The sequence below is a fragment of the Myxine glutinosa genome, chromosome 6 (genome assembly GCF_964187855.1).
Source record: "Myxine glutinosa chromosome 6, kmMyxGlut1.1, whole genome shotgun sequence".
In the NCBI taxonomy this organism is placed as follows: Eukaryota; Metazoa; Chordata; class Myxini; order Myxiniformes; family Myxinidae; genus Myxine; species Myxine glutinosa.
The window spans coordinates 141,449,261-141,473,273 of record NC_136266.1 but is presented as its reverse complement, the minus strand read 5'-3'; the positions used below and the strand labels follow the sequence as shown (position 1 = coordinate 141,473,273).

The following is a 24,013-nucleotide window of genomic DNA, read 5'->3' as shown; positions in this document are numbered from 1 at the left end:
TCTCATAAATATCGTGCATGATTCCCAGATGATTCCCAGAGTGTAGATGATTCCCAGAGCGAGTCGCATATGACGGTAAGGGTATTGTTATAGTACGTTTCGACCCGTTGGTCAGTGGGAGGGTCGGCTCTGGTGCTGCATCAAGAAAATCTGGCTTCAAACAATCTATGGAGAAAATCTATGTTTCACGACCTCCGTTAATATCGAGTCTCATATCGAGGAAGGTCTCATAAAAGGGTTGAAGAACTTTGTAAGGTCTGTCATTTCAGATTGTGGCTGTGCGATGTGCTGTGGTGGAGGTAACACATTAGCCACTGTCAGTGTAACAGTGTCAATGAGATTATCAGGAAACCTCTGCCAGGAAACCCCGTTAAACCAAAGCTGACATGTATTTACATATTACGAAACCAAAGGCAAAATAATGCCGCGACAGTACTTTGGCTCTGAATTTGTGGACATGTTAAATACTTGGACATGTTAAGTAAGGTGGTGTTTAAGATACTGCATCAACGGTGGTACACTTCCGGGTTTTTTTTTAATACGACCTTTAAAATCATTATTTAACTTCATAGAGGGGTCAATATATGGTTGAACCCCCAAAGAATTGATACAAAAGGTTTTTTCAATGGATTCTGGTACCATTGGGCATGCTAAATAACATACTAAAAATCTAGTAACATCTGACTTCCGGAAAGGGGTCATTTTCAAGATGGCGTCCAACATGGCCGCCAGGAGCTTAAAATGGCCATATCTCAAATTATTATTCAACCTAGAAAGGTGGTTTTGGCGTCTAACCCTAGGTTTTAGGGCCCAAGGAATCCAATTGAATCAATAAAATTACCATCAGTTAATTATTTAAAGACTTGAAGTTAACAACTTGAAGAATGTGACAATCCACATAACAAGTTTCTTCCAGAGGAGTCGGAGGATGACGATGAATAGCGACTAACTGTATAAGACAACAAATGCCTAATGGGCTGGTAACCCTGGCTTACTGGATTACCTGATTACTTTGTGCTTATTTAAGTAATTTTGATGATTTCCTGGGTGCCTTAAACCTAGGTATACACACTGAAAAAATCTCTCTAGGTTGACTACTATTCGACAGAGCCATTTTAGTGGATCAGGATGTCACCTTGGGATGCCATCTTGGACTTGTCAATAAATAATTAACTGATGGTAATTTTATTGATTCAATTTGATTCCTTGGGCCCTAAAACCTAGGGTTAGACACCAAAACCACCTTTCTAGGTTGAATAGTAATTGAGATATGGCCATTTTAAGCTCCCGGCGGCCATCTTAGCCGCCATCTTGAAAATGACCTCTTTCCGGAAGTCAGATGTTACTAGATTTTTAGTATGTTATTTAGCATGCCCAATGGTACCAGAATCCATTGAAAAACCTTTTGTATCAATCTTTTTGGGGTTAGGTGAGTTTTTTTCGTATATTGACCCTACTATCAATTGAAGTATATACTCGAACACTGCATGGGGTAAGGTGCTCGATGAACTTTCTAGTATGTAATAAGGATTTTATCAATCATTCAAATCTTGATTTTCCCGGTGATTGACCGGGATTCAAATGATCCAGGTGTGTACCCGGATTTAGAATAGGTACACTGTATCCCTGCGCATTGTAAGAGGCGTCTAAGGGTTGGCGTCAGGAAGGGTATCCGGCCATAAAAACATTGCCTCAAACAGGGAACCATGATTGTCATGGGGCCCGCAAGGCTAACCTCGAGGCTCGAGTGGGGAAAAATGGCCTTAAAACGATCATTCATTCATTTTCATTCATATTCATTCATTCAAATCTCGATTTTAATTAGAAAATGCTCTGCCTACGCATTTATCATGAGTAAATATAACATACTAGTGGGGTCACCCGTGGGAATCCCACGGGCATGGACGTGTGTGACATTTCGACATATTGAGTTAGATGCTGCACCTGTTTCACAATAACACACACACACACACACACACACACACACACACACACACACACACACACACACACACCTCGTTTTTTCATTTCTGTATCTCACAATTCGGTCTCTCTCTTATTCACACACCCACACAAACACACACACACACACATACACACACACACACGTACACCGACACACATATACACATACACACACACACGCAAACACACATACACATCCACACACACACACACACACATGCACGTACACGTACACACACATGTACACAGACACATGCATATACACATACACACATATACACATACACATATGGATACACACACATGCACACACATACACATATACACACACAGACACATACACATATACACATACACACACACAGACACACACACACACATGCATACACATACACACATATACATACATACACACACACACGCATACACACACATGTACACCCACACACATGCACACACATATATATATACACATACAGACACACATATATACACATACAGACACACACATATATACACATACACACATATATACACACACACATACACATGTGTACACACACATGTACACCGACACACATGTACACCGACACACATGCACACACATACACATATGCACATACACATATACACACACATATATATACACATACACACATGTACACCCACACACACACATACATACACACACACACACAAACACACACACACATATACACACACACACACACATATACACATACAGACACACACACACACACAGACATATATATACACATACACATATATGCACGCGCACGCACACACACACACACACACACACACACACACACACACACACACACACACACACACACACACACACATATGCACGCGCGCACACACGCACACACACACACACACACACACACACACACGTCCCACATGTATATATCCCACATCCCACATGTATATACATGTTTAAAGTGTACGTGCCCTTCCCCCCTCCCCCGCCCGGCAACGCTGAGTACTTCTGCTAGTAACTAATGAAATAAAAACGAAGAAATATCTCTGGGTAATTTCCTGAAACTCGGTGAAATTCGCTGAAATTCGCTGAAATTCGCTCGGTGTATCGGTGAAATATTTTATTTGGGCGGTGTATAATTGCCTCGAACGAAATATCTGTTAGCAATTTCCCGTCTGTGTTTCATGTCCATGCACACGTGAAATGGAGTTTGTTTTTGCACACGTGAAATGAACATGTGAACCTTTACTTCCGGATAATAATGTTGAATGAAATAAAAACGAAGAAATATAGTGGGGTCACCCGTGGGACATTTCGACATATTGAGTTAGATGCTGCACATTCAAAATGGTTACTGGCAATTCATCAGATCCAGAAATGGTGTAATGAACACAATTAATTTATTTCACATAATATGTGACCCCTCACTCCTCTCCACCTGACACTCTCCTCTCTCCACCTGACACTCTCCTGTCTCCACCTGACACTCTCCTCTCTCCACCTGACACTCTCCTGTCTCCACCTGACACTCTCCTCTCTCCACCTAGCACTCCTCTCCTCTCCAATCCCTCACATTCCTCTCCTCTCCAATCCCTCACCTCTCCAATCCCTCACACTCCTCTCCTCTCCAATCCCTCACTCTCCTCTCCAATCGCTCCTCACTCGCCTCTCCAATCGCTCCTCACTCGCCTCTCCAATCGCTCCTCACTCGCCTCTCCAATCGCTCCTCACTCGCCTCTCCAATCGCTCGTCACTCGCCTCTCCAATCGCTCGTCACTCGCCTCTCCAATTGCTCCTCACTCGCCTCTCCAATCGCTCCTCACTCGCCTCTCCAATCGCTCCTCACTCGCCCCTCCAATCGCTCCTCACTCGCCCCTCCAATCGCTCCTCACTCGCCTCTCCAATCGCTCCTCACTCGCCTCTCCAATCGCTCCTCACTCGCCTCTCCAATCGCTCCTCACTCGCCTCTCCAATCGCTCCTCACTCGCCTCTCCAATCGCTCCTCACTCGCCTCTCCAATCGCTCCCCACTCGCCTCTCCAATCGCTCCTCACTCGCCTCTCCAATCGCTCCTCACTCGCCTCTCCAATCGCTCGTCACTCGCCTCTCCAATCGCTCCTCACTCGCCTCTCCAATCGCTCCTCACTCGCCTCTCCAATCGCTCCTCACTCGCCCCTCCAATCGGCTTTCCCCGTCTCGTTTCTCTCGTTTTTCTCCCGTCTCGTTCTTTTTCTTGCTCCAAATCGGCCCGTCTCGCCCGTCGGCCCGTCTCGCCCGTCGGCCCGTCGGAATCGGAAATCGGGCCGTCTTGCTTTCTTGCTTGCGCGTAAATAAATTGTGTTCATTACACCATTTCTGGATCTGATGACTTGCCAGTAACCATTTTGTAAAAATGAATGTGCAGCATCTAACTCAATATGTCGAAATGTCACACACGTCCATGCCCGTGGGATTCCCACGGGTGACCCCGCAAGTTTGCATTGACGTTCGTCGATGGACTCGTTCGCCCGTCTCATTCGCTTTCTTGCTGCATCCTGTTCAAGTCTGCGTTCTTCATCGATCGTCTCATTCATTTTGGAAATAGAAGTTTCCACGCAGCGCATGAATTGTCGCGATCCTCAAGAGGAAGTGTCTCGTAATCATCAAATGATAAATGGCAAGTAAATTATATTGTGGAAAATTAAAGATTTCAAATAAACCTATTTAAAGTGTATGCGCACATAACTAATAAAAAAAACGAAGAAATATCTCTCGGTAATTTCCTGAAACATATTTTACTTCCGGCTAATGTTGAATGAAATAAAAACGAAGAAATATATGTCGGCATCATTGTTGACGTTTTTGTGACGACTGTCATCAAACGAAAAAGTAATATATCTTAACGGAAAAGCAAAAGCGAATTTAAAATAGATATCGACACATTGCCGTCGGTGTCATGTTGGGCGGTGTATGATACACCATGACGCGATTTTAAAAAATATATCTCTGCATTTTCCCGCGTGTGTGGAATGTTTGTGGAAAATTAAAGATTTCAAATAAACCTATTTAAAGTGTATGCGCACATAACGAATAAAAAAAACGAAGAAATATCTCTCGGTAATTTCCTGAAACATATTTTACTTCCGGCTAATATGTTGAATGAAATAAAAACGAAGAAATATATGTCGGCATCATTGTTGACGTTTTTGTGACGACTATCATCAAACGAAATAGTAATATATCATAACGGAAAAGCAAAAGCGAATTTTTAATATATATCGACACATTGCCGGCGGTGTCATGTTGGGCGGTGTATGATACACCATGACGCGATTTAAAAAAATATATCTCTGCATTTTCCCGCGTGTGTGGATTGTTCTCAATTATTGCTGACACCGAGTCTAAAAGTAAAACCATCGATAAAAATGAAATCATATGGTGAGTTAGATTGGAGATAAAGGCGTGAGAGAGACTCAATGGCCTTGAAGTTACAGGCCTTTGAGAATTCATTTCGTTCTATAAACGGCAACTTTCATCGGATTTTCTTCCCGTTTTTTTTCAACCGAGTCTAAAACTATGTTAGCGACTGTGAAAAATGAAATGATTTATCGAATTTGATTTGAAATAAAACTGGGGGAGAGCAAGACACCACGGGCCTACAAAACAGGACTCAAAGCTATGCGAGTTAATAAAATGGTGGATATTTGTTTATAGCCACTCCCAGAATGGGTGGAGCTATGGGTGGAGCTACTCTGCAAACCGAGTAAGCCACACCCCGGACAGACACCCAACAGATAGACAGACAGACAGAATCATCTACGGCTATTATAATATAGATATTTTGTCCCTCTCTGCATTATATATATTTTAAAAACTTTTCCATGTTTAAGTTTCATTCCTTTTTAAAAATTCAGATTCTCTCGTGTACAATCAAGTTTGTTTGGTAACTTTTTTACTGTCTGGGAAGGATATGTATGATTGAATAGTATATCAACATGTCACACATCTGTGGCTTGAGTTCATCTTCTTCGGAGCGGCAGTTATAGATGACCATGAGGAAGTAATGAAGTATCCATGTACAATCATATTGCTTCATTATTTTGCTCAATATAAGGTGGAGGCCTCACCTCAGTTTGCATCCAAATATCATGTAGACAATCCATCTCGCTTTGACCCACCTTACCCCTTTGTACCCACTACCTTCTCGACTCTAACTTTCATACCCGAGTAGGTAGAGAAAGTTCCATCCATCCTCAACTCTTCACCCGCGATGGCATCAGTACCAATGTTTTCAAATCCTATTCTCACTTCTCCTAAGTATGTTCTCTTTTTCAATCTGTCCTCCTTTGGCTGTCTCCTACCTACCTAGAAGTTCACCAACATCACTCAAATTCATTCACAAGAAGCATGAAAAAACAGATACAGTACTCCGTACTATAGGACAATGAGCTTACTTCCAATGACAAGTAGCGTCATGGAACCCATCAATGCTGCTGATTACAATTATCTTCTTTTCAAACAGCCTCATCTCTGACGATCACCTTGGATTCCATCCTAGTCTCTCGATTATGGACATGCTGCTGCTTCTCTCTCAGCGATAGTCAGAGGTCCTAAATCTCAAACAACAGGTAAGAGCATCTGCTCTGAGTCTGGGAGGTCAAAAGTTCGATTCTGCCTTGGCTGAGGTATAGCAAAGATTTACAAAACTACACAAGCTGCTGCTTCACTTGACACTCAGCAATTAGAGGATAGCATTTGGATGAACGCCATTGGTTGGCATCACTTGAGAGGAGGAGGTTTGGGGAATTTTCTCCTTAAACGTGCCCTGCTGACTGACGAGTCTAAACTGCCGCTATCTCGATGGTGCCTCCGGAGTGATTTCGGAAGTTAGTCCACCCCAAGTGTGCGTATTAGGTGTGTGTGATGAGTGCACATCGGATTTTTATGTGAAAAAATTTTTTTTTCACATAAAACGGCTTTTTTGCGCGCAAAAAAATTATTTTGCTATTTTCGGAGAAAAAAGATATTTCGCATTTTTGGGGAAAAATAAAATAAAATGCCCTTTTTGGTCGAAAATGTCTGGCAACGCTAAAAAAAATTAGGGAATTTTTCGAAATTTTCAACTGCGATCGAAATTTTTAACTGCGATCGAAATTTTTAACTGCGATCGATCTCAAAAACAAAACGTTGCATCCACTTGCGTGCGTTGCATCCCAAGCGTGTACAGCAGTGAGGCGGTATACTACAGTGAGAGAGTGTACACAAAGTGTGAACATGTCTCCTATCAAGATGAGTGCTGCTCTTCGTGACAAGTGGCTGAAGGAATTCAACGCTGGCGGCGATGGGGCCACCTTCAAGTACGTGTCGAGTGACACGGCTTTCTGTCGAGCTTGTGAAAAGACTTTCCGGGCGAAGCAGAAGTCTGAGCTGGCCCAACATGTCCGAGGAGACCGCCACAAGAGCAACTTGGCCTTGAAGAAGAAGAGGACGGTCACGCAAGCCACCATGGAGGACTTTGGTGGCAGAAAGAGGCACAAGTGCGACGTCGTGGCTCAGGAGCTGTGCCAGGCCATGCTGGCCGCTGGCATCCCAAGGTCGAAATTGGAAAACCCTGCCCTCCGGTCGTTCCTGGAGAAGCACATCACTCTCCAGATCCCCGATGAAAGCTGGATTCGAAAGCACAACCTCGACAAGTGCTACGACGAGGCCTTGGCGGGGATCCGTGCCGACCTCGGACAGCAGCCCATCTGGCTGTCCGTCGACGAGACGACCGATTCGGCAGGTCGATATGTGGCCAACATCATCGCGGGACGCTTGTCCAAGGAGGGGTACTTTCGTCCCCACCTCGTCCAGTGCATGTTTCTGGAGAAGACCAACTCCGGGGAGATCGTGCGCGCAGTCAATGACACGCTGCGCTATCTTTGGCCTGATTTCAAGCCGGAGTGCTTCAAGGTCATCGTCAGCGACGCCGCGGCCTATATGATCAAGGCCGGCCAAGCCCTGAAGGAACTCTTCCCGGACTTGCTGCATGTGACTTGCGTTGCCCACGCGCTCCACCGTGTCTGCGAGACAGTCCGAGAAATGTTCAAGGACGTCAACGACCTGATTGCCACGACGAAGAAGGTGTTCGTCAAAGCCCCTGTTGTCCTTTGGAAGGAGCAGCAGCCCAATCTTTCTCTCCCCCCGGAGCCCATTCTGACTCGGTGGGGGACGTGGATCGACGCCGCGGTGTTTTACGCCGAGCACTTCGAGGCCGTCAAGGACATTGTGGACCAGCTGAACGATGACGACGCGATGGCAATCCGGAGTGCCAAGGACCTGTTCGGAAAGTCGGACATCAAGCTCAGTTTGGTCTTTTTAAATGCCCACGTGTCGTTCATCCCGAAGATCCTTAAGCAGCTGGAGGAGGCCGGCATGGAGCTGGCCAAGGCCTTCCAGCTCCTTGATCAGGCCAAGGAGGAGCTCGAAAAGATCCGAGGCTGCCGTAAGGAGATCCTGCTCACCAAGTTCAAGGCGGTGCTGCAGCGCAATCCCGACATTGGTGTGCTGAGGACAGTGGCTTTGATCCTGGATGGAGATCAGCACGGATCTGAGGTTGGTGTGCCGGCTGGAGTCAAGCTTGCCGACATCCCCCTCTTGAGGTACTGCCCCATCTTCAGCGTCGACGTGGAAAGGTCCTTCTCCGTCTACAGAAACGTCCTCACCGACCGCCGACACCGCCTCACCAAGGAGAACATTACCAAGATAATGATTTCAAACACCTACTTTAACCGTTCCTAAAAGGGTCTTGTCAATTTCTTCTAGTCCTCTACTTATCAAACAATGCGGTTGCAATAAAGGTACCTGAACGTCATTTTTTACCTGTTTACTAGCCCAGAGTGCTTAATGTTGTGCAGGAAAAAGCTTACCATTTTTTGTTCTTTTTTTGACTGATTTCTGAAAAACTTTGTAATAATAAAAAATGAATAAAACGGGGGAAAAAAATATTTCGGGATTTTTTCACATAAAAAAAATATATTTCCGCTTTTCAAAACATAAAAGGCCTATTTTCTTAACATAAAAATCCGTAGTCTAGTGATGAGTGTAGCAGATCATCTAAGAGCCTTAGAAACCCATGGGGAAAATAAAAAAAGAACTGTCTCGTTGGACATATATTGGGTATTCGACAAAATCTGGCATCCTGCTCTGATTGTCAAACTCTCTGTCTGTGGCAGTAAACGCCACCTTAATACCTGCTATCTACTTCCTCTACTCACACAGTCAATGCATTTCTTTCAATAGAACCCTCTCCTCTCCCAGTGGAGGCTGAAGTGCCGCAAGCCAGTATCTTGAGGTCCAGTCGTGTTCCACATCTACATCAACGACCTCTACAACGCGCTGGAAAGCCTTCTCGTCCTTCTCGCAGATTTATCCACATTTCGTCTTTCTGTACCCCAATCCCACTGACAAGCAGTCAGCAGCTGTGTCTCTGCTGATCTGGAATCGATTAGATGTTGCACTGACAAATATAATGCCTTTCAATTCTCGCACGGTCTCAGTCTGTCACTCGGGATAAAGACCAAAAAAACCCACGCATCGATGTCCATGGTCAGCCATTGGAAGAGGTTCAGTCTCTTGAACTTTTCGGCCCCACCATCAGCTATGATCTCTGATTGGCTGATTAATTGAAAGCTGGCCTCTAAGGTCAGCCGCAGATTGGGTATCTTTTGTTATTCCAAGTCATTCCTTGAAAGATCAGAACTACTCAAAGCCGATAAGAGCCAATAGATTAATTAAGCACTGCTCTCCCCTGCAGGCCGATGTTTAGCATCACTTCTGTGTCTCCCTCTCCTAAATTCCTTCTGTGTCTTCTGTGTCTCCATCTAATCCAAAGCACTCAAATGTACTGGAATCTTCCACGATGAGACTGACTCTCCTCAGCTTCTCCAGAATTCAAACATTCTTCCAGTAATTATCTCCTGTATAAAGTCCGAAAATCCAGGTTTGCTGCACATCTCCCCTGTTTCGCTCCTCTTTTTGCATGTTTGTGGAATTGCCTTGTTGAGGCTGTTCATTCCCACCCGCCATAGCTTCAGACAGGTGGTGGACTATCATCTCACATCACCTCCTATCCCTATTCACAATCATTACTACTCCTGTTAACCCTATGTCGCCCTCTTAACTGCTGGTGACTGTGTTCCCTCCCCTCCTCCCTTTCCTTCCTTTTCGGTCATTCCCTGTTTGTTGAACACCAAATATGGCTCCACTGTCAGTTCTTTACCTTTTTACCCTCTGTCCTCTCATTCTCTCATGAGTCTTCACGTTGTATTTAAATAAATAAATAAAAACAAGAAGATGTCATGCGTAGCACAATACTTGCAAAATCCGCCCCCCACCCCCAAAAAGTTTCCATTCATACAGCAAATTGTCCATTTCATGAAGATTAAAATTTACGATCTTGATCAAAGCTCGGGTCAACAGGATGAAAAGTGACGATTTTTCAGATGAAAAATGATGATTTTAGAAGTTTGACCTTGAGTTGACCTTTGACCTCAAAAATAGTTGGTTTCCCAATTCAGTGAGGCAGTACACAAATGCTGTTCTATTTTCAAGTCAATTGGATGAAAATTGATGGGTTTTCAGATGAAAATTAATGATTTTGGAAGTTTGACCTCGAGTTGACCTTTGACCTTTCCTCAAAAAGTTGATTTTCCTATTTAGTGACAATTTGCAAATGCTGTTCAATTTCCAAGTCGATCAGATGAAAATTGACGGGTTTTTTTTCAGATGAAAATTTATGATTTTGGAAGTTTGACCTTCAGTTGACCTTTGACCTTTTGACCCCAAAAATAGTTGTTTCCCAATTCAGTGAGGCAATATGCAAATGTTGTTCAATTTTCAAGTAAATCGGTTGAAGAATTGACGGCTTTTCAGATGAAAATTGATTTTAAAAATTTGACCTTGAGTTGACCTTTGACCTTTTGACCTCAAAAATACGTTTTTTTTTTGTTTTTTTTGTATACTGAATCGAGGCTCGTGAAAGAGCTAACATTTATTTCACAAACAAATCAACCAGACAAACAAAATATATAATTTCCCAGTTTAGTGACTCAATATACAAATGCTATTCAATTTTCAAGTCAATCGGATTTAAAATGGCGATTTTAGAAATTTGACCTCCAGGTGACTTTTGACCTTTGACCTCAAAATCAATAGGCTTCTCAATTGGGACGACCTATACAGCTTGGTGAAGTTTTGTGACGATCGGTTCTGAATTGTGAGCTGTAGGCCGGTGACAAACAGACAGACAGACAGACAGACAGACAGACAGAACCACAAACGCAACCGACCAATATACTTGAAAAATCTTCGATTTTGCAAGTGATAAATGATTTTTTTTTTTTTCGAACCTTGCTGTTTGACGTGAGAAAAGAACGTCCCAACTCGCTTCCCTGCATATACGTCTGCAAGTACGCGGCCGGTGAGTTTGGGATCCGTTCCGTTAGCAATGACCACAGCCGTTCCACTCTGAAGTGCTAGTTGTGCCGCTTTCACCTGCACACGTATGGGTCACAGTAACCGATCGTTACATGAAAGCCTTATATACCATCGTTATGACCGAGCTACCATGAGTGGGTCACAGATTACCTTGGCTACACGGCAGCCTCACCTTGCTCTCCATGCCTCCCAAACCCACACTTGACTTCCCTCCAAATGCTACGGCATCCTGGTCTCCGGGGTAAAACGTATGAATGAGTTTGGCTTCGACTGATCCTGGAGGACTGTCATAAAGGCCTGTGGCATTGATAAAATCACGAGTTTCATCATAACGAACCTTTATTATAAACAATACCATCCAGCATTACTACACTAAGCAGGAAGAACATATTCAAGTCCAGCAATTGGCATAAGTCTGGCATGTACTAGATACCGTCCACATTGGAGAGCAGGAGGAGGAGGTCCGCTCGCATCTCAACTGCCAAGCGTGCAGCAAGCATGTCATTATCCTGTATGTTTATTTCCTGAGAGCACGGAAACAAAGGGGAACAGGTGAAATTTTGTTGAGGAAGTGATGCAGGTGTTGCCATTAGATGCAGGATAACTACAGAGGCATGGAGGAAGCTCACCCCGTGTTGTTCTCTTCTTGCATCGTCAGGCGGCGCAACTGCATCGTTGGCATTAACAATGGGCACGATGTTCATCCTGAGGAGTTCAGAGAGCGTTCCTGCCAGATTCCTCCTCTTCTGCTCGTCATTAAAGTCCATGTTTGTTACCAGAATCTGAAAATCAAATGGGTTTTCGGATCTCAAATTAAGTTTGAAGTGAGTTTAGAGTCAAAAAAAAACCAAATACTCAGGAATAATTCACAGAATGTCTGATTACCTCCATCACCGAAGATTATGTTTTCACTCCTGATTGGCTGTCTGTCTGTCGGTTTGTGAGCAGGATATCTCGGAAAGTTGCGGCCGGATTTGGATGAAATTTGGTGGGCAGGTTGGGTGTGTGACGAGGATCAATTGATTCGATTTTAATCAAGATCTGGATATGAGAATTTTTTTTTTTTTAAGCGATTCTTCCCCAATGGGAGACAGGGCCAAAACCAATATATAGCATAATATCTCAAAAAGTTGTGGACGGATCCGGACGAAACTTGGTGGATGAGTTGGGTAGGTGCCAGACAAGCCGATTTGGTTTTGGTCCAGGTGCGGATACAAATCCGGCGTATAGTCAGGTTCACTATGTTAACAAATATAATTTCGTTCCAAATTTTGGGAGATTAGCAAACCTGTACATTTTTGGAATCATCAGAGCATGGAGAATCCCAAAATCAATGTTGGCGTTTGCACAGACACCTGCATGGCCGCCATTTTCGATTTCAAAATGGCCGCCATAAAATACATATTTTGCGCGATCTCGGCTTCTAGTCAACCTAGAAACTTAATTAAATATGCTAATCCTATGTTTTCTGGGTCAAGGAATCCAATAAAGGCCTCAAAATAGTGCTCAGGGTTATAGAAAAGCAACAAACAAAGGTAATTGAAAACCATTGTCTTTATATTTGTGATATAATGTATTTATATTTCCCTTGGTGGTCTTTCCGTCTTCTACCGACTCCTCTCCGGCCTTGCCCCCCCAACTCTCTCTGGGCTCTGTCCCCCAACTATTCCTACAGGTCGCACAAGTTCTGCCTGAAACCCTCTTATGGTTAAACTGCCAAAATCAAGACTCTCTGCTCACCTTCACTCCTTCATTCCTCTTTTCTCCCACCTCTGGAACAAACTCCCTCACTCTCTTCAATCCCACTCCTCCCTCCAGGTCTTTAAAACAGCTGTTCACCACCATCTCTTATCTTCCCCCATCCAAAACCTTGATCTTTTCTACCCCCGCTAATTTCACCCCAAATCCACTTTTTTGAAATACCAACTTCTATCCTGGAAGTCCTTGGTGTCCTTGTGTTTTATACTTCCCCCGCCCCCCCCCCTTCCCACGCCTCCTCCCCCCCCCAAGCCCTCTCCCTCCCACAAATCTCCCGATGTCCCTGCTCTCAAATGTTGTGTTTGTGTGCTTCCCCTTCTCTCCCCATCTTGTCTACCGCTCCCTCTTTTTATATATTTTGTTTGTCTGTTTGATTTGTTTGTGAAATAAATGTTAGCTCTTTCACGAGCCTCGATTCTGTATACCAAAAAAATTTAAAAAACTATTACATAATACATGATATTGCAAGTCCTTTGAAGTTATAGGTATGGGTTTATAAAGCAAGAAAGCAGCCTTGTTAGTATCAGATTGAACTATAAGTCATATACACAGGATCTACTAGGTCTATACCGTTCAGGAATATGCTTTTACAGATCTTCATCACTGTCCTGAGTGTCATTTTCGCAAAGGTGTCTACGCAAACGCCAACATTAATTTTTGGATTCCTCATGCTCTGAGTATTCCAAAAATGTATAGTTTTGCTAATCTCCAAAAATTTTGAACGAAAAAACATAGTTAACCTGACTACTATCAGTGGGATCCAAAACTTAAACTGTTGAACCTGGCAGAGAGAGGTGTGTGCTGTAATAGTTTAAATTGTTCTTCCACCTTGCAAAGTGAAACCATGAGGATCAAATTGACGTTTGTTAAATTTTGTGTTATAATTATCTACAAACCAACTTTCTATTACAAACACAATGTCTGGAATGTTAATCATGCTTCAATTTAATTCAACCTTAATCATGTTTAAAGAGACCAGGATGAATTTCAATAATCCGTATCCACTTCCATCCTTCATCCATATATTTCATATCGCATGACTCCTGACTGAGATCTAGACCTCATCAGTGTCTGGACCGTCTGAGAAGCTCAATGATCGTGTGCAACACTTTAACATGGAGCGGTTGCCTGCCTGTGCGGAGCAGATGCTGTACTGGGAGAACATGGCCTCGTAAAGTGCCATTAAACCACTTTGACCAGCTGCAGCACAGGCACGACCTTCGAGTAGTGCAAGAGACTGTGTGAAGATTTGGGAGAGGGTGAGGGGGGCAGGGAGGTTCAGGATCCGGAGAGAGAAACAGAAGCAGCAATAAACAGGTAAATTAGTATAAATGCCAATAATTATATTACTTAAGCATTGCCAGCTAATGGTTATTCAATCATTGGATAAGTCTATAAATTCCAGTTGTGTAATTATCACCTGTAAAATTGACTAAAAGGTAAATATCAAAAAGGTGCACAATATAGAACAATAAAGTTGTGAGAATAAATATGAATGCTTTGAAGCAGTCACACTCAAGGTGGAAAAGAGGAACTATGAGGCAATAACATTTAGCATTTTTATAACCAGCATAACTACAAACCAATAAAAAGCTGTTTTTTCGTTTCACTACAACCATTACTATCTTCATTGCAGGCTAATTCAATATGTTTTTTTTGGCTTTTACATCCACACAGGAACAGTCAGGGTCCAACTTTCTGAGAGCATCTATCTCGGGGTTGAGCAAGGGCTTTTAGAAGAGATCCATGTCGGAGTAGCAGAAGTGAAGAAACAGCTACAAAAATTAATGGATGATAAATCTCCAGGGCCGGATAATGAACATCTTCAACAACCCAGATAATGTGTAACAGACAGAGCAGAGGAACTTGGTGTTAGCGGATATCTTCAACAACTCGTTGGAGTCAGGAGACGTACCGGCCGATTAGATAATAGCAAGTGTAAGGCTCCAGAGAATAGGGGGAACTATTGACCTGTTAGTTTGACTTCAGTTGTGGGGAAGGTGTTGGAGACGTTAATAAAGCAATGTGGACAGGAAACCATTTAAATACATTTGAAAGTAATTAAAAGTGGATTGACCAAACGGAGATCTTGTTTCACAAATTTAATGGAGTATAATATTGTTATGTCGGGGGTAAAGGAATATCTAGAGCCAGGTAGATCTGTATAGGTAGGTATCCGACTGTCGTGATAGGAATCTACATGTAATAAGTTTTATGTTTAGCCGGTTTGTCGGTATAAGCTGTATTGGTGTCCCCGCCACGGGGGGCGGGGCTTGCTAATTAGTGCATGGATTATGGATAAAGTTCCCTCGTTTGTCGTTTCTCCCTGTCGCCAAACCTGTGTCCCTTATGGCAAAGCATTCACATAGACACTTAGATAGATCCCTTAGTGCACACATTAAATAATTCCCTCCCCTTACAATGACTGACCGGAAAGACAAGCAGGCAGCGGCCGCGTACAACACCGGCGTGGGCGACCAAGCATCGAGCAAGGCTGGGAGCCATGCCCAGGAGGACTGCTGATTGGCCAGGGGGAGGGGCGAGCAACACCACACGGCGGGAAGCACATGGCCAATGGGAGGGCACCAGCACAGTCAGAACATTTGAGAGGTCGAGAGACGAGGCTCTGATTGGTAACACGCCAGAACTGACGAGTCTGACGTTCGCGGGACGAGCCAGAACTGACGAGGGCGAGTGACAAAACGTCTCGTTCGCGGGCATTCGCTCTCTTAGCTCTTAGCTCTTAGCTCTTCTCTTCGCGCTGGACCTTTTCGTGTTGGAGATCGCCCTTCGTGCTTTTTGCCTCTGCGTTGGACCGTCGTGCTTCGCTCTCTTTTGGCCTGGGTTTATTCGCGCTCCTCCCTGCGTTCTTGACTGGTGGTCGTTGGTTTGCCATCTTCGTGGTGCTTGGAGCGGTGCTCGGTCCTTCGCGGTGCTTTTGGTGCGGGAGCAAGGTTCGGTGCTGTGAGCGGGTGGGACCTCGTGGGCGGTCGACGAGGAGCCTGGAGTGGGGCGGGTCGCTCGGGGCCTGGCAGAGCGCGTGGGTGAAGCGGACGGAGGGTTTCTTCGCGCCGGAGCTTGGAGCCGCGTTGGACAGCGGACACGACGACAGACAAAGATAAGACACACCACATTTCCCAAGTACACGACGGACAATCATTTTATCAATTCATTTTCATTTGTCTTGTATTCTGAAGTGAATTGTGGGGACTTCCCAACCTAGGATTTATTTATCATCGCGTTTTCCTGTCCCGATCTTTATTTCAAATTAACCCTTGTATTATTTTCCATTTCCTTCTAAACCCGGATTCCCGTTTGAGTTCATTCCCTCCACAGGTACGCGCTTTTGCCGCTTCTTCCTCTTCATTCTTCCTCCCATGCTTCTATAGCAAAATCCGTATTTGGTCGTCGCCTCAAGTTAAAGCCGTTTGGTCATCCGCGAGCCCTGGAATTAACCTGAAGGGTTCGCGCGACAATATGATGGAGTCTTTGACTGGGTGGATGAGGGAAGTGTTGTGGATGTAATATTTAAAGACATTCCGAAGGCTTTTGATGAGCTAACACATAGGAGGTGTTACCCAAGTTGGGGGCATGTGCAGTGGCTGGTCAGGTAACTAAATCGATTGGAAGGTGGTTTATTGAGAGGAGGAAAAGAGTGGCTGTGATTGTGAGGATCCCTGATTGGGAGGAGCTCCACGCATGGCTTGTGGACTTCCTCTCTGGTCGTAGTCAACGTGTGGCCCTGAATGGATTTCTCTTATCTCCCCCTTCCTGTTCAGGCTGGAGGTCCCCAAGGCAGTGTTCTGGGCCCTGTGCTTCTTCTGGCCTTCATCAATGATCTCCCTGACTCTCTCGGAAATCTTTTCTATCTCTTTGCTGATGACTCTACTCTATGCCGCTCCATTCCTCATCCCTCAGATCGGCAGTCTGCAGCCTCCTCACTCTCTGCAGACCTGCACAATATCACAAACTGGTCAAACAAGTGGAACACGTCTTTCAATCCTGACAAATCTCACACTCTTACTATGTCTCTCCGAAAAGACCGACTTGAAAACCCTCCCATCTACTTTCTCAACAATCCTCTCTAATAAGTTTTGTCGCTCAAGCTTTTGGGTATCACTATCTGCCAGGATCTTTCTTGGGAAAACCACATTTCAAATCTGGCCTCCAAAGCCAGTCGCCGACTGGGCATCCTCCGTCGTGCGAAGTCCTTCCTTGGCACACCTGAGCTCCTCACCACATACAAGGCTTTCATCCGCAGCTCAATGGAATACTGTTCTCCCCTCTGGGCCGGTGCTCCTGCCTCACACCTAGCTCGGCTTCACGCTGTTGAAACCAAAGCTTTCAGAATCATTGGAATCTCCTGCGATGAAGCTAACTCCGAGGGCCTTTCACTCGCTCACCGCAGGCAGGTTTGTGGTCTTTCTGTCTTCTACCGCCTCCTCTCCGGCCTTGCTCCCCGTGCTCTCTCTGTGCTCTGTCCCCCAAATATTCCTCCAGGTCGCACAAGATCTGCCAGCAACCCTCTCATGGTTAAACTGCCAAAATCAAGACTCTCTCCTCACCTTCACTCTTTCATTCCCTTTTTCTCCCGCCTCTGGAACAAACTCCCCCACTCCGTTCAATCCCACTCCTCCCTCCAGGTCTTTAAAACAGCTGTTCACCACCATCTCTTATCTTCCCCCATCCAAAACCTTGATCTCTAATACCCCCGCTAATTCACCCCAGATACACTTTTTTGAATTTCCAACTTCTTTCCTGGAAGTCCTTGCAGTGTCCATATATTTTATACCTCTCCGACCTCCCCCAAAGCCCTCTCCCTCCCACAGATCTCTGGATGTCCCTGCTCTCAAATGTTGTGTTTGTGTCCTTCCCCCTCTCTCCCCATCTTGTCTACCGCTCCCCTTATTTTATGATTTATGTGTCGGTTTGACTTTTTGTGTGATTAATGTCAGCTCTTTCACGAGCCTCGATCTTGTATACAAAAAAACAAAAAAAAAAAAAATCTAAAGGTGAATAAAGTAGGTAGCTATCGATAAAGCTAACGAGGTTTTAGGTTACATACATATATATAGGGGGTGGGGGATAAATTATTATCGATATCTTCCAATCGATAAATTAAAATTATAAATCAAAGGAGGTAGTGTAGTACTGTATAGGTATTTAGTGAGGCCTCATCTGGAGTATTGTGTGTAGTTTTGGTCACCACATCTGAGGAAGGAAATAGATGACGTAAAGAGGGTTCAGTGTCGGGCTACTCGATTGATTCTGGGCCTAGCTAGACTAAGCTATGAAGGGTGTTTGAAGGAGACAGGACTTTATATATTAAAAAGGAGGTGATTATGAGATGTTTAAGATCATGAAGGGTAAGGACAAAAAAATGTGGAAGAGTTCTTCAGCAAAAAAGAGAATGACAAGTCAGGAGACGACGATGGTTCATGAGCGAGCGGTATTCAATGACAAAGGACGGACTATAACCGAAACAGGCCAGGCCCGGAAATGTCAAAACGAAGGTTACTGACCTTGAAACGAGATAGAAAATAATGTATCATCAGTTATGAGGTTAGTTAGCTACACAATACCGAAAATTCGGTGAAAAATGAAATGAAAAAAAAAAATGAAAAAAAAAAGATGAAAAATCGAGCTCCGTGGGGCTAGACACATGACATTGGCCTCGAAACCAAATCTATATATATAAAACACAGTTTGTGTGTGTGTGTGTGTGTGCGTGTGTGTGTGTGTGTGTGTGTAATGTTACCGATAGACTCCGAAACGGAGAGGCTCACGTGCTTGATATTTGGTATAGACATGGCCATTGAGCCTGGGACGAACATGGCCGACCTCAAAATATTTGACGATCCATATTTTTTATTCATATTTACCTCAGCGCATTTCAGCGAAGTACCCGCTAATCTCAGCCGGTGTCAGAACAGCTCGCTGATTCGCTCAGAGCGATCACGTGATGTTCCATCCCCGCCGCTAGACTGATTCGCTCAGAGCGATCACGTGATGTGACCATTGCCATTCACTCCACATAGGTGGAGATGCAGTTACCGGGCGCCATCTTGGTTGGCATTCGATGCTGGGCGATGGTGATTTCCGTCACACGTTTGCACGTAATTCAGAGCGAAAAGCGATCGTGTTTTGTGTCGATTTTGTGCGATATGAATTAAATGTCTTTGATAGGGACCGGTAATTCCGCCAGGGGCACTGCGCGCACTACTTACGTCACGCTGTGCATGACACTCTGTGACCGCCGTTGCGGTGCAATGCTTTGCGGGCAAATCGTTTTTATGCCATGGTATGCCATATTTTGGACTTAACCACTCTTCATGACCGATCATGTGACATCTACACACTCATGGCTACCACCGAGACGGATCCTGGTTTCACGTGAGTAATATTTACCATATTTGCTCGATTTTTGAAACCGATGCATGCAAATATCGTGTCTATACCACACCTAAGATATTTTTTAGAAAGAATAAGCACATCTCCCCTTTGAAAGTGCCCCCTGAAGTGTGTCCAGGTGGAATTTCTAAGTCGTAGGTCTTAGCAACTCTCAGCAATCTTTTACCGCATGGATTTATCTCGAGTATTTACTAAACTGTGCTAAGTTGAAGTTGCGTACATATTTCAGCAGTTTTCAATGTAAATCGGTGTAATGTAACCTCCCCCCTCCCCCCCCTCCCCCTACCCCTCCCCCCTACCCCTCCCCCTCCACTCCTACCCCTCCCCTCCTACCCCTCCCCCTCCACCCCTCCCCTCCCCCTTCCCCCCTCCCTCCTCCCCTCCCCGCCCCCTCCCTCCTCCCCCCCTCCCTTACCCCTCCCCCCTCCCCCCTTCCCCTCCCCTCCCCCATCCACCTCCCCCTACCCCCTCCCCCTCCCACCCCTTCCCATCCCTCACCCTCCCCATCCCCCCCTGTTCTCCCCTCTCCCCCTCCCCCTCTTCTCCCCTCTCCCCCTCCCCCCTCCCCCTCTTCTCCCCTCCCCCCATATTCTCCCCTCCCCCCCCCGTTCCCCTCCCCTCCCCCCTCCCCTCCCCCACCCGGCAATGCCGGGTACTTCTGCTCGTACCAAATATCGAAACCCCTGTCAGATTCCACCAAACCCCTCGGAGAAGATGTCGCTTGAACTTGATTACCCCCTAAAAAGACATCTTTTTCGGGAGTGGCTCCGCCCACAATGGGCGCAATACGCCCACTCTAGGCAGGACGCAACTAGATCATGATATCAACCTCCCACCCAAGTTTCATCAAGATCGGATGATATCATCGGGTAGTTATGCTGCGGATAGACAGACACACAGACACACACACAGACAGACGCACACACATGACGAATATAGTGGTCACTTGATAACTAGTGACCCAACAGGACCAAGCCTGATAGTGAAGAGGAGGAGAGTTAGGACAGAATTAAGGCAGGGGTCTTTCCGTCAAGGAGTAGTAAATGCATGGAATAGTCTCCCTCAAAAGGTAGTGGCAGCAGAAACAGTAGATCAGTTTAAATTGGAATTTATAGGTTGTGTGATGCATTGGAGATAGAGGGGTACAGAGATATTAGCAGGACTTGTAGGGAGCTTGGGTGTGAAAGGCTGCAGTGCAGATGGCATCTGGTGTTGGTGTAGCACAGACATGATGGTCCAAATGGCCCCTTCCTGCACCAAAGTTCCTTGAAGTTATTATAACACAAGCTAAGCATGTGTACTCCAGCCCAAAGACCAAACGACACCGTGTAACAAAGCTTGTCAAACTAATGCACATGTTTCTTGGCCCAAAGCTAAATCTAATGCTCATAAAAAAACAAATATATACATCCCAGCCCACAATTCGACCAGAACGAAAGGTCATCGAGCATAGTGCAAACATTCTGTTTGCGGACCATTTGGCTGTCTCTTGAGAAGTGTGCTTCAATCCTGGAAAATCACACAGTCTCAGCCTATTGCTCTATTTCCATTGTTATCCACCAGAAGATGTTCAGTCTCTTGAACCATCAGTCATGAACTTTCCTGGGCTGACTCCATAGCAAAGCTAGCCATAGACTGGGCATCCTCCGTCCCTCTGTCGAACCGAGTCTTCCCTTGGAAACTCAGAGCTGCTCAGTCTGCAAGGCCTCCGTTCATAGCTCGATCGAGCACTGCTTTTCTCTATGGGTTCACGCTCCAGCATCACATCTGTCTCTCGTGGATTCCAAAGCTCTCTAAATAAATTGCAATCTCCCATGATGAGGCCAAAACACAAGGATTGTTTCTTTCACATCTCAGGCAGGTCGGTGGTCTCTCTGTTTTCTACTGTCTATTCTCCAATATGGCTCCCTCTGTTCTCAGTTCTCTGTCCCTCTCCGGAAATTCCAGGATGCACAAATTCTTGCAGTAATCCCCTCCTGCTCAATCTTCCAAAATCTAGGATGCCCTCGACTCTTTTATTCCTCACTTCTCCCATCTAGGCCTACCTTCCAGAGGCTATTCTGTCTCACTCATTCCTCAAGGACTTCAAACGAGCAGTGCAGCACCATCTCTCATCATCTCAAATTCTGAGCCATTATCTTTTTTTTTAACCCCTTCACCTTTGCTTAACTCAATTATTTTCCTCATTTCTGTTTCCTCCCCTCCTCCATCTCCTCTTTTCCCATTCATTCATTCATTCCCTTGATGTTTTTCTCACTGTTAGTTGTACCTTGCTCTTACATGAAAAAGAGCCAAAGATCATGGTCATACCAAAACAAATATATCCTTGCCCTCAGAGCCGCAATGCATTGTTATTCCATAAACGTTGGTTACCACTGACCTAATGCGACTGCCGTTTTTGAATAACAAGCGTTAAAAAAACAAGCATACAATGTGATAGCGCTAAGAATGTGCTCCTCCGCCCTACTAACAAAGTACACAGTCCAACAAAACTTGTCAAACTAGTATACGGCCTATATGCACACTTTGGCCCGAAGGCCAAAGCACATGGTCAAACACATGCACCTTGGCCCACAGTGTCGCATGGTCATTGCATCAACATTGGGGACCACTGACCATCCATCTTATGACAGCACCTTTTCATAAAAAAAACAAAAAAAACAGGTTAACAATCAAAATGGTAACAAAGATGGAGCAAGAGAACAAACCGAATTGTTGTCCTTCCGAGATGACGATGTATATTACAATGGTCAAAACACTTTTGCAGTTTATCAAAGCTGTGAGGGCTTCACATTAACTTCTCTATCTCTCATCAACAGCAGCTCTGACACAACACCTCTATTTGATGGACAGGAACATCTACGCATGCCACCAGTGTACCTGGGCAACATGAATCAACTGTCAATTGGCAAAGGTAAAGCTACAGTATAGTGTCTCTGAGCCGTCCTGTCCTTGATTATCATGGATTCTCATTCGATTACAACTACCATCAGTCATACTTTATCCTGGCTACACAATGTCACCGATTCATTCGTGCTTTGGAGATGTTAAGCTGACTGTCTCATCTGCATGGACTCACTTATAAAAGTTGAAAAAGTCGAGTATACTCTCGTTGAGTGAGACTGACTTACAAGTAACTTGGACATAGAAGGAGGCCATTTGGCCGATAATACCTGTTCCTCATTCACACCACAATGATTCAATCTATCATTCTATTAGCCATCTATGATATGAACCAAATCTTAAGTATTTACCCAATTTCAGTGGGAAGTGCAGAGAAGGAGTGTGGAGGAGACCAGTGGGGCAGGCAAAGGGACATCGCTGGGGGAGTTTGTTTTTTAAAATAATAAAAATAATAATTTTCAGAAGAAAAAGGGTGAGGAAGTAAAAATAAACACGAACGGCACATTCAATTTTTGGCGAGACCCTCTCACAGACGTCATCAATACACATGTATACAATCACTACTCCAAACTCAAGCTAACTAATAGTCCTGCCAATTTCCATGTAGGCCTCTATTCCCGATGCTTCTAGGTAAGTATCTAATTTCATCTTGAACTTAAATCTATCCAAGCATAGTATTCCATCTTAAACCTATCCACTGTTTATACTGCTACCTCTCCAGGAAGACCATGCCATGCATTAACTCATCCCGGAGTAAAAGACTCCTCACTTACTACCAACCTTGGTGGGAACCACATTTCCAAGCTGGCCTCCAAAGCCAGTCGCCGACTGGGCATCCTCCATCGTGCGAAGTCCTTTCTTGGCATACCTGAGCTCCTCACCACATACAAGGCTTTCATCCGCAGCTCAATGGAATACTGCTCTCCCCTCTGGGCTGGTGCTCCTGCCTCACACCTAGCTCGTCTTCACGCTGTTGAAACCAAAGCGTTCAGAATCATTGGAATCTCCTGCGATGAAGCTATCTCCGAGGGCCTTTCACTCACTCACCGCAGGCAGGTTGGTGGTCTTTCCGTCTTCTACCGACTCCTCTCCGGCCTTGCCCCCCCCAGCTCTCTCTGGGCTCTGTCCCCCAAATATTCCTACAGGTCACACAAGATCTGCTTGCAACTCTCTTATGGTTAAACTGCCAAAATCAAGACTCTCTGCTCACCTTCACTCCTTCATTCCTCTTTTCTCCCGCCTCTGGAACAAACTCCCTCACTCTCTTCAATCCCACTCCTCCCTCCAGGTCTTTAAAACAGCTGTTCACCACCATCTCTTATCTTCCAGCATCCAAAACCTTGATCTTTTCTACCCCCGCTAATTTCACCCAAAATCCACTTTTTTGAAATACCAACTTCTTTCCTGGAATTCCTTGGTGTCCTTGTGTTTTATACTTCTCCCACCCTCCCTCCCCCCCCCCCTTCCCCCAATCCCTCTCCCTCCCACACATTCCCGATGTCCCTGCTCTCAAATG

The 24,013-nt window shown here is 44.9% G+C and overlaps 1 protein-coding gene across 10 annotated transcripts in view; it reads right to left on the bottom strand.

The window, feature by feature from the left end:
- The window catches only part of ALDH18A1 (aldehyde dehydrogenase 18 family member A1), a 67,910-nt gene that overhangs the window by 27,902 nt on the left and 15,995 nt on the right, over positions 1–24,013 (bottom strand). For 6 of the 10 annotated variants that reach the window (XM_078780621.1, XM_078780619.1, XM_078780622.1 and 3 more), the window contains 5 exons: positions 14,315–14,419; positions 12,054–12,206; positions 11,858–11,948; positions 11,597–11,721; positions 11,337–11,481 (listed from right to left, as the gene is read on the bottom strand). In XM_078780621.1, coding sequence (XP_078636747.1) covers positions 11,337–11,481; positions 11,597–11,721; positions 11,858–11,948; positions 12,054–12,206; positions 14,315–14,419 — 619 coding nt within the window. Of the gene's footprint in view, positions 1–11,336; positions 11,482–11,596; positions 11,722–11,857; positions 12,207–14,314; positions 14,420–24,013 lie in introns of all 10 variants that reach the window. The other 4 variants (XM_068121214.2, XM_078780617.1, XM_068121213.2 and 1 more) reach the window with 1 other exon arrangement.